Below are 12,182 nucleotides of genomic sequence, written 5' to 3'. Positions count from 1 at the left end.
TTCCTATCCTCCTCACATTGTGATCCCTCCTCTTCCTCATTCTGTGGCACGTTTCCTCCTCTCCATCACAATATGGCCCCTCCCTTCTTCTCCTCACATTGTGGCTGCTGTTCTATTCCCCCTCACATTGTGGGCCTTCTCCCACTCCCCCAAATAGTGTGACCGCTCTCCTACTCCCCCTCACATTCTGAGCCCTCTTCTTCTCCTCCTTACATTGTGGCCCTCTCCTACTCCCCCTCACATTGTGGACCCTCTTCTTTTCCCCCTTACATTGTGGCCCTCTACTACTTCCCCTCACATTGTGGGCCCTGTCCTACTCCCCTTCACCTCTATTCTTCTCCTTTTCACATTGGGACAAATTTATTTACCCATTCCGTTGATGCCGCCGATCCGGAATCTCCGGCAAGGATTCGGAGCTGCCACATTTCACTAAGATCGTGTTTCCAATTTCCTGCTTGTGTCGCTTCCCCGCCGGAGTTCACCATCTTCTTCCCGGTGCATATGAGTGTTAATCTTGCGACACAATTTTGAAAGTTAAATTCCGCGGTTTGTCCAAATCAGTCGGGTTGTCCGTCGGCCACACCCCCGATTTGTGTCGCATGCAAGCCAGTGTCAATGTGCCACAATCCGAACGTATGCGCCAAAAACCCCGGGGCAATTCAGGGCAAATCGGAAAAATTAGCAAAACCCGAGGGAGATGCGTCCGGCGGACCCTTAGTATTTGTGTCCCTCTCCTTCTCACCTTCACATTTATTATATGACATGAAAAATATTACAGAAAGAAAGTGGCCACAGTGAGTGCTGCCATGCCCTGGCATAGAATGCAATGTTTTGAGATTTATTATGTACCTCCACCCCCACATGATTTCTTTATTTTTTGCTATGACAATTTTTTAGCTGTTCCCCAGAAAGTTACGTGAGGACAGCACAGTAAGCACATACTCTTGTAGTATAGGACCCAGAATATAGGCCTGCAGGTTCTGTTTTTGTCTTCAGCATATTTATGTAGGATCTGTGTTTGCCATTGAGCTGCAGCAAATCAATTACAGTGGCACCTTGTTAGTGGCTTGTTATCTGGCTGTCATTGCTGAAGGAAAATACAGGTGGGCAGCCGACGTGAGGTTATTGTGTACTTTTATTATCTGCCGTCATGCTTAAGAATCACTAAGCCTTTCATTTCTTTTAGCGCACACATTTTTTTTTCTATATGTATGTTGTACAGACATCAACTAACCACAGGTCACCAGTGAGATAACAATGGAGTCCTGCCTTTATTTTTTCCCTCAAGCATACCTGCTTTGGATGAAGGGAATAAAAATCCTCTAGATTGTTGGTGACCTGGGGGCTAACGGATGCCTTTGATGTTACGGAAATAGTCTTGCCATGGCGTAGAAGAAATGGCTAAAGATGAATGGCAAGAGAATATATAAAGACAGCAGGTGCCACTGTGAATGACATCTCCTATTGGTGTCCATGTTTGAATAAGACATCTTATTTCAATCTGTGACTAAACCAGTCGAATATAGATCAAGAGATATTTTACCGGGAATGAAATCTGCCTACAAATGACATTCTTGGATATAATCTTCTTGGATCTTCTTCCATGGGCTGTCTTGTTAGATTCTTCAACAAATGATGGTCAGAAAGATAATCTGATCCATAATGTAAACCAAATATCTTGGATTCTTCATTAATATTAGAGGGAACCTGTCATCAGGAGACCTATTTCTGGCTCCCTCAAGTCCCCATAGAGAATAGTGTACAGGTTGTCAAAGAGTTTTTATAGTAAAACTTAGATTTAAAAAAAAAAGTTAGATCACAGTTAGACCTTTCTGTATGCAGAGCTGTGCCCCAGTCCCCTGGGAGTGGCCAGTGAGAAGTAGTTCCCTCCCACCCTCGGCAAACAGCTTCGTCATATATCGATTTCAAATTAAAAAAAACCTCCCATATCTAGTGACACCTTATGGGCCCCCTAAGCCTTCTGAGCCCAGTTGCGACCACACTCTCTGCACCCACCCCAAGTTACACCCCTGAGTGTGGCCTGATCTTTTCATTATACATCTTATTATTAGCAAGGCACTGCCGTTTATCTTGACCACTTTTGAGTTCACTCTACCCAATTTTATAGTTTTGGACTGAGATGTCAAGGTAAAATTGATTCTTGGGTCCCACCATTTTACAGTTACATGCACATGATATCTGATACCCACATTGCTAACACAAATTACTTTCAATAGTAATTGATGTGGTTAACATAATTTTTGGTCCGGATGGGCATACTTAATAATGGTTGGTTACTTTATTATGCCTTTTACCATTACTGATCTCATGTACTATGGTTGCTGACTATGTAAATTTTTGTCTCTCTTGTAGCCATACTTTTTAACATATTTGTTTTATCATGATTTGTGATCAATAAAGCTTGTTTACCTATTTTCTACATACTTTATAGTTTGTATGTTATTCCTCTTGTGTTCTTTTTTGTGTGATGTATTTTCCTACATGGTTGAGAGGATCACTTAGCGTCCCCTGTCACAACTGGTTTGACTAACCTCTTTATGAATATTTACTACCGTAGAATTTCTCTGTGTTTACTTTCTATAGTAGCTTGTTTACTATCCCTTGCCTTGTGATGATATGGTCTTGGGAGCCCTGTCAGTAACCTGCTGACTGGCTCCAGCCTTGAACTTTGTCCTTCTTAGCTCTGTGAACCTGGAATACATGCCCATGTGACAGAAGGCCAGCAAGGGACTGGGGCCTCACAGTGTCATTAAGAAGGTGGAACCTAGAAAGGAAGGATACTGCTAAACACTTTACCTAGATGTTCTCTCAGTCATTCAATGCATCAAAATGATAGAAAAATCAACTGAGGGATTTGTTACATGAATTAACCTTAGAATTAGCATGTCTCAGATGCTAAATATCTGTATGAAGTACAGTAGGCAACATATATCATACACCAGCATATGGAGTGCCGGTGTATGATATAAGCCCTAGCCCTCCAGCCTCCTGATGTATCTGGCAAATGGCTGCACTGGTGGGTAATTCTATGCCTGGTGTAGAACTGCGCTATAACCAGCGACCATCTAGAATACTCGCAGGATACAGAACGAGTGCAGTCCACTCTGCCGCCGGACACATCCCTCTTCATGCCCCTCCATGACCTCTTGATGTGGAAGTTAAGTAAAGGAGGAAGTAAGCGCAATTACTGCCAGTTCACCAGGAATTGTGGATATTTCACGGCTTGTACGCCAGAAAACTGGCGTACAATTTCTGATAAATATCCCACAGTGAGTGTACTCTGCCACATAACTCTCATGCACGGCCAAGGGGCCCAGTGGTGGAAACATCTTTACATCTCTGGACCAGTCCAAGCCTGACAATTATATAAGCTCCATGTGTAGGATTCTCTCAGGATTGTAACAGATATAGCATAGATTTTGAATAGCAGTGGACTGGAGCAACTCATAACAGACATATAACTGCGACAAAAGTGGCTTTTTTGGGGGGGAAAGAGAGAAAAGATCTTCTCGTAATACTTATACTGTAACTCTTTGCACAGTAAAGAGGTTGCTGAGTGAATAGGCATCATTTATTCATTGAAGAACATACATAAATGTCATTGTGTATAAAGGACTTACCAGTATAGAGCCATATAAAAATGTTTTCTTATTTGGCTTTTTCAGGGAGAACTGCTGAGCCCATGCCGCTGTGACGGGTCTGTGCGCTGCACACATCAGCCTTGCCTAATACGATGGATTAGTGAGCGGGGATCCTGGAGCTGTGAGCTGTGTTACTTCAAATATCATGTCCTAGCTATCAGTACTAAGAACCCCCTCCAGGTAAGATGGCTTCCTTTATGCAGAATATGATGGCATAATATCAACACTATTGTAATGTTCTAGTAGAATATATGCTTGTTTGAAACTTCCCAAAGTCGTTGACAAATGCATAGAGTATGAGGTTGAACGATTCGATACGGAAGAGCTGATAATAGCGAGAAATGCAATCAACAAGTGCCGTATAAATAGAAACCAGGATTAAAGGGGTTTTCCCACAAAGAATACCCACTTTGTAGGGCCTAACTTGCTGATCAGTGCGGGTCAGATCGTGAGAACGAGGGGTTCGATAGACCCCTTGCCGCTCCTCAGACTAATGGAGCAGACGGCCCCGCATGACCATTCTGCTCCATTAATCTCTATGGAGTTGACGGAGATCAGTGAGCACAGCGCTCGACAATTTCCATCAGCTCCATAGAGATTAATGGAGCAGAACGGTCATGCGTGGCCGTCTGCTCCATTAATGTGACGGAGCGACTGAGACCCCCACTGATCAGCAAGATAGACCTTATCCCGTAGATAGTGCCTAACTTTGCTTCTTGGGAAAACCCCTTTAAGACTTCCAGCGGACCTGGGCTGTATGAATATTATAGCCTCTACAAGTCTTGAATCACTTCCTACAATATGGTACTAGAATCAGCTTCTTGGGGAACAGCGGTTGTGTCCCTTCTGCCTGCTTTCAGTCTGCAGTTTCACGACCTTTCACAGGTCCTAAAATTGCTCTCTTGTACATGTGTATTGAGAGCAGGAACAGATATATGAGGATGTCATGGGTGAAGGCCTTTCACAAAATAAAGTTGATGGGTGGTTTGGTCGGCCATGGACCCTGGTCTACCGCCCAAACCAACCATATTATTATCCACTACTGATCTTTAGATATCCATTCCCAATTAATGCTGCATGGGTCGTCCCTTGTAAATGGTGCCTTACTCCCTAGGGTTTTTCTTCTCAGGTAGGACTACACCTTTTCCCGAGGGAACACTATATCGTAAGATACACAATTTTCCATTAAAGTATGATTTTAGGTGCTTCTTAGTCATAATTAAAAAAAATAATCCATTTGATTTATTCATGGTCTGTATAGTCATGAGCTAGGAATTAATTACATGTACATTACAGCTAATGTATCAAAAAGCAAAAGCCAAAAGATCTATATGTTATGTAGTGTGATACATGCATCTCTCATTTCCCAAAAACTGGGTCTCCCTTTACACACCTCACTCATTCATTTATACTTTACATTGTGATTTTATGCATCTCTTGTGTCTAGTAAGATCTGATAAAGCTGAATATTTTCGGAAGACTGCCCAGGGCACAGAACAAGTGTTTAGCGCTGTAACAATTATGGCAACTGGAGGAATGTTAACTTTAAGCCAAATGAATTACTGGCCAAATGATTTACATCCACACTCCAGGGCCAATCTGTATTTTGGCAAGTTACTAATTCACCCAAATGAATAATTTGAGCCCCTCTGGCATGTGCCTTCCACGCTTTGCTGCCGTGACTAGGCGTGATCTCCCTTCCCAGTTAACATTCACTCATATGAGTGGCCCCTAAGATCACACTTGACAGTCCCCTTTAAAGGCAATGAATCACTATTTTATTTTTTATGTTAGCAAATAGTGAACAGACTGGGGCACATTTACTAAGAATGGATCAAACTGTGTGGCTTGTCTGTGTAGTGTGCAGGGGGCGCCAGATTCAGGATTTCTGGTGCTCATTCTTCATGAATCTGGCACTCCCTGCGCTGCCCCGACAGAGTGCACCAATTTTTTTTCTGGTCTATCTTTAACATGGGGTGTGCGACACAGTTCTGTGTGACTTGTATGTTAAATCTGAAGCACAGTCCGACGGAGCACTGTAACGCCCCCTAATTTGACTTACATGATGCCTAGTACAGCTGCCCTACAAAAGGGTCGGGTGCGACACATTTGTGGTGCGGACATTTCTGTGCAAGCAGTTTGTACTAGAAAGAACATGCAGAAAAGTCCACCAGAAAAGGCCGCAAAGACGTTAGTAAATATGCCCCAGTGTCTCTTTTTCAGTTTTTACTTCCCCATTGTCGATTTTTTTTATTCCATGTTCTAAGCTATTTATAAAGAATTAAATTATTTTTTAAAGGAAATCTACCATCAAATGAAGTATGATAAACCAGGGACAATTACTCATAGATCCATGGCCCTTTTCATTCTTAAAGTCTCATGTTATATGTCAGAAAGGCCTCACCGCACAAGCCAACTTTATTACCCTACACACTGATCAGACGTGCAGGGCTAATTTAACATTCAGCAAATTTAGGACAGAAGTAGAGAAAGAATTACCAGCAATTTTTGAGGCAAAGCAATGTTAAGAGCTGATTTCTCTTTTTTAAGATACGTGCCCATTTTCTGACTATAAAAAGCCTTCTTGAATTCTATTTCTGAAGTCCCTTTCATCTGCTCTGTACTTGTGTTAGAAGCACTTTTCACCTCATAGCCGCAAATTTGCCGGGACAGTTATACCAAAATAATAACGAGCTTCAAATACACAAAACTGACACATGCCTGGATCATCCCCATGATTAACTCACTACATAGGGTGAGCTAGGCAGCGGCATGTGTTAGAAGGGAAAGTGATAACATCTATGAATAAAGGGACTGTCCTTATTTGAAGCTGTAGTTTTGCTATTTCCTGCTAATTTCAGTATCTTCCATGTGCAACAACCCTGCCAATGCATAGGGTGGGTAGTTGTTGCGAATGTCTGATGAACCTGTGCATCTCAATCAGAAGCTACTGTCTGATACACTTTGTAATTACAGCTGGGACCTCTGCCTGGGAGGTCAAAGTTAACATATCAGTCATTTGTAACCAGTGTTGCCACCTCAATAGGGGAGTGTAAAAACCCCCTGTGGGCGGGAGCACATGGTCTTCAGTTTTGAGTAACCAGTAGAGAGAGAAGCACATGTTTGTGCTACACAAGCTAGTCTCACACTACCAGGGAGCAGAGGTGTCTCAGGCCAGCTGCCTGACTCCTTGGGCACGTCAGGAGACTAAGCCCCGGAGCAGAGGTCCACTGTCCGGACTCGGCTCCATCTCTCCCAGCCCAGCCTGAAGTTACTACCAGACTGTGAGTAACCCTTCCGGTGGACCAGCTGTCTCCTACCAGCCTTCCATCCTGCTGAACCTGCTGCTGTTGATGTTAGGCCGTTGCCTGCTGTTTTAGTTCAAATAAAGAACCGTGAGTTGGTTTGCAAAATGTGATCGCTGGATCCGGCTGCTTCACCATCAGGGGCTCCCCATCCTCCATTACCCAGGGATTCCTATAAACACCTCAGGGGTTGGCCCAAGGAAAAACCTCCTTTATCAGCCTCTCCCTCTACTTTTCTTGCACACACCACCTGCTGGAGACCAGGCTGTAAGCCGCCCTCCGTTCCCAATACCAAGCACCATGACCATTGCGTTCCCTAGGCCACTTAAGCCAACCACTCTGGTATTCTGGGTCCTGGCTGTCTACAACCATTGAAGAAAGGCAAGGCCCCTTTGGGGGAATTGGTGACACGAACAGGATATTTACTTCTGTGCCTTATACTGGCACTTTGAACTGTTGTTTCACTTAACTGTGCTGCCTAACCCTGCTGCCATACTGGTTAAGGCCCTATTGTGATTGAACTTTGCAAGACAGACTGTGATCTATTGTTGCCTTGTGCTTTTGAGATCTGCTCCAGCACCACCGGATTTAAATACCCACAAAGAACTGTGTACGCTCTGCTACATTTGCTGCTGCAGTCCTGAAAGCATTAACTCCTGCAGACTCTGTGCTACACAGCAAGAAATTCCAGCCCACCAAAACTTACTGGCTGGAACCCACAGGCTGCACCACCCGCCCACGTGCGAATGGCACGAATTTTCTCATCAGACCAGAGAACATTCCCCCAAAACATTTTAGGCTTTCTAAGGTAAGTTTTGGTAAACTCCAGCCTGGCTTTTTTATGTTTCTTCCTGGGTATCCTGCCATACAGTCCCTTTTCATTCAGATGCTTACGGATAGTACTGGTTGGCACTGCTGCACCCTCGTACTGCAGGGCAGCTTGAACTTGTTTGGATGTTAGTCAAGGTTCTTTATCCACCTTCTGCACAATCTTGCGTTGAAATCTCTCATCAATTTTTCTTTACTGCCACATCTAGGGAGGTGTCAATGTGCCATGGGCTTTACACTTCTTGATGACACTGCGCACAGTAGACACAGGAACATTCAGGTCTTTGGAGATGGACTTGTATCCTTGAGATTGCTCAGGCTTCCTCACAATTTTGATTCTTAAGTCCTCAGACCTTCTTTGGTCTTCTTTCTTTTCTCCATGCTCAATGTGGTGCACACAAGGACACAGGACAGAGGTTGAGTCAACTTGAATCCATTTAAACTGGCTGCAAGTGTGATTTAGTTATAGCCACCACCTATTAGGTGCCGCAGGTAAGTTGCAGGTGCTGTTAATTACACAAATTAGAGACGCAGCACATGATTTTTCAAACAGTATCAATACTTTTGCCACCCCCTTTTTTATGTTTGGTGTGGAATTATATTCAATTTGGCTTTTTGTGGTTTTCCATTGAAGACAAATCAGATAAAGATAATAATACCAAAGAATTTCTGATTGCAAACATTTTTTGGAAAAAACTGACTATTATCTGACAGAATTGCAGGGGTGACAATACTTTTGGCCACCACTGTATGTGTAAGGCTCCCAGGGCCCCTCCATGATCTCACACTGTGTATGGTTACAGCAGGCAGAGAGTGGGGGAAGTGCTGAGGGAGCAAAGGGAGGAGGTGGATACATTGTAACAGCCAGTGAAGGCCAGAGCACCAAGGGGCTCTGGTAACACTCCCCAGAGCCCTTCAGGCTCATTGGCATAATTTTAAGACTTCATTTTAAAAGGAAGGAGGTTATGGAAAACAAATATAAGAAGATTACCACAGTCACAGTGCCTTGATCTATGAGTAAGTTCCCCTGGTTTATAATGCTGTATTTTGATGGTAGATAAATAAGTAGCAATGAAGATTTCTCCACCAGTTTTCAGTTTTAAGGAGGGCATAATAATGGTGAAGGACCAGTTTAGTAAAGTGATCCAGTATTCCCTTAAATAAAAATGAATCATGATAAGTACCATGATAAAAGAATAGCATTTTTAAACTGCATTTTCTTGTCACGTATTTGTGTGATGCTCGTATATAAAAAGGTTTCTTGGTTTAGGGGGAATATGGTGCACACAAGGCGACTTACTGCTGTCAAACATTAGTGACAGCTCCGTGTTCTTGAAAATGTTAAAAAGGGGTTATGCACGGACTGCACAATAACTGAAAAAGAATTTGTCTAAAGTGACAAAACAAAACAACTATGCTTCAAACAGGCTGCCTAAGACAGAAAAAAATGAAATGCTTAAAATACTCAAGTGTTTGACTAGGTCATTGAAATGTTCAAGTCATTGAATATTCCTCAGAGACCATTAAAGCAGACGGAGAACACCTTGTAAATCTGCCCAGAGCAGGCCCTATAAACCCAAATTACCTTACAAGGAAGTTATCAATAAGGAAGACCAGCAGGAATCTTAGGCCGGGCGGCACATGTGGAAATTTTGTACCCATTTTTGGGCCGTTTTAAGCAGTCTGTTAAATAACATGCGTTTTTTCCCATTTTAATTAAGATAATTGGTAAGACCGGTCAAAAACGGATGCGTTTTTTAACGCATGCGTTATTTAACAGACTGCTTTAAAACGGCTTCAAAACGCCACGTCTGCCCCCGGCACACATAGAGCATTTATTTAGTTTGGAAATGGAATCAGAGCACATGGGAGTGTGCCTCAGCCCGTTTACATATGTGTTTCTATGGAGACACATTACATGCAGATTTCCACGTGGCAAATCAGCAGCGTAATGCACTATTTGATCGGTAGCAAATAAGTGACTTTTCACTTATTGCTGCGGATTATGGTGCAGAATTCTGCCCCCTGATCGCAGGAAAATCACGTCATTATATGCATTAGAAACGAGACGATTATGTCTAGTTTCTGATTCTTGCGGAATGGATGTTGGATTACCACTGGGGTAACATGTGCAATCTACCATAAAATTCAAGCATGATAAGCCAGGAACACTTACTCATAGATCCAGGCACTGTGACTGTTGTGACCTTCTATTCCCGACGTCTCCTTACAAGCATAGTATGCTTACACATGTCGCCTGGTGACTACTCCCTCCCCTTTGAATGCATTGGGAGGAGTGAACAGTGGCAGCAGCTGGTGATTGGCCGCTGTTGATGTTAGGGGTGTTTCCCCAGTGATGTCACCTTCCTTATATGGACAGTAACATCACCGGTGACCTCCTGAGTCTGAACGACTTATCGGCTCAGCAGAGGTTGGGGGACGTTGCATCTGCTCCCCATAGGCTTCTCTTGCCTCCGCTGAGCGTATTATGTCAGCAGGAGGGAGCAGGATGGAAAGACATAGCTTGTTACATCTTTCCTTCCTGTGCTTAACACAGGATATGTCTGTACAGAGGCAACGACTATACCTCCGTCTGCCAGTATATGCCAATGGGTATGCTGAGCGTATACTAAAAACAAGGTGTGAACCCAGCCTAACAGCCTGTGGACATCTCATCAATGAGGGGGCGCTGCTGTGGACATTTCATTCATGGAGGTGCACTGGTAAACGCCTCCCAGAGGCCTTCTGGCTCATTGGCATAATTTTATAAGTCGATTTTAGAAGAAAGGAGGCCATGGATAACAAATATAAAGTTACCACAGTTACGGTGCCTGGATCTATGAGTAGGTGTCCCTGGTTTATCATGATGGATTCTTATGGTACTTTTAATTTAAAAATGTGTTGCAGGAGGATATCTATAGTGTGTAGCTCATTCAGATGTATGTCCCTGTAAAGCAATAAGTGCCGCCCTTAGGCTTACGAGCAACTGAGAATGGAGTCAGACGTCAATCTCTATTCTCGCCCCATTCAAGGGGTTCAGCAGATAAGTGGGGTTCAGATTTTTATCATGTATCCTATGGTTTCGCCATCAATATCACTGGCCTGGAAAACCTTTTAATGGACATGGAAATTGTGGAGGAAAACCTGCTGCTTTCTACAAGTTGCACATTGACAGAATATTGATCTTCCACCTGGACAACAATACCAAGCTTCATAGTCATGGCCTAGACATATAGGCATGTGCCGATATGGTCACATCTAATTTCCAGCCTCAGTAGGGATTTATGCCTTGACTTGAAATAACAGTTTCTATGCACAGATTGTGAAAAAAGATAATTGATATTTTAGTTAAAAAGATTTAAAATCTTTTCATTTCTACTAGTCTTGCTGTTAGTATAGACTCACTAGAACAGGGTTAATGGATTTGCATTCCGTTCACTTTTCAGCCGATTAACATAAAAAAGCTTAATAAAAAGAAATGTTTTCTGGTTTTACAGTACGTGTTATGGTATTTTTTTTCCAAAATTCAGCAGGATACTGCAAAACGTCAGTATGACAGAGTATGTAGTGCCCCCTGCAGGTTACAGCTTAGCACCTCCGTATATGCACAATGCATTGTCATAAAGGTCTTTGCACAGGAGGGGCTTGGTGAGTAAGATAAAAGCATAGACATCCGTCTTAATACAGTTTTGCTAGCAAGGTGTAAGTGGGAATTATGTTTTAGTTGTTTTATTATGTATACCGTATGTTTTACAAAATGGGCTTTCTGAGCTTTCAGCCCCTTAATGGAATAGACATTCATAGACGGTGAGTCAGCGGCGCTGACTACAGAATGTGTACACAGAAAACGCTTCACGTGTCGGCTGACTCACGGGCTGGGAACATTTCATCCGAGAACATTTGAAATGTTTTTCAAGAAATAATGTAGGAAATTATTGCTGCTACCTGGATACCTGGATTTTTATATGACTGTGTGTTAAATCCAAGTCATTAAAAAGCCAGAGATACAATGTAGGATTCCCTGTTATATAACTTAGACACGTCCATCTCCTCTAAGCAGCTCCACATCTCCCCCCCCCCCCCCTGATTTAAGTGATCTGAGAATAGCAGTCCCACCCACAAGGTCCCCAGGCCTCAGTGCCATAAGTAATTGCTAATTTTTTACTCTTTATCTTATCTTTTAGTTTTGATTTAGCTTCCATTTATATTGTGACCGACTCTTGTATGAAGGATTCCACATTTACCACTGCTACCCCAAACACCCCTCTGATATGTGATGGGTATAATGGTGTTATTGTGTAGTGACCAGGCTCTGGAAGGGAAATACATCATTGCATATGCAACATCCCCCACTGGGGCCTAGCCTTTTCTTGGGGCCTGGAGGCAG

General features: G+C 43.1%; 1 protein-coding gene across 1 annotated transcript in view; it reads left to right on the top strand.

The window, feature by feature from the left end:
• The window catches only part of MARCHF9 (membrane associated ring-CH-type finger 9), a 140,414-nt gene that overhangs the window by 107,415 nt on the left and 20,817 nt on the right, over positions 1 to 12,182 (top strand). Inside the window, exon 3 of the mRNA XM_072134826.1 lies at positions 3,687 to 3,842. Coding sequence (XP_071990927.1) covers positions 3,687 to 3,842 — 156 coding nt within the window. The remainder of the gene's footprint in view (positions 1 to 3,686; positions 3,843 to 12,182) is intronic.

This window comes from Engystomops pustulosus, chromosome 2 (genome assembly GCF_040894005.1).
Source record: "Engystomops pustulosus chromosome 2, aEngPut4.maternal, whole genome shotgun sequence".
NCBI lineage: Eukaryota > Metazoa > Chordata > Amphibia > Anura > Leptodactylidae > Engystomops > Engystomops pustulosus.
This window is presented reverse-complemented; position numbering and strand designations above follow the sequence as displayed.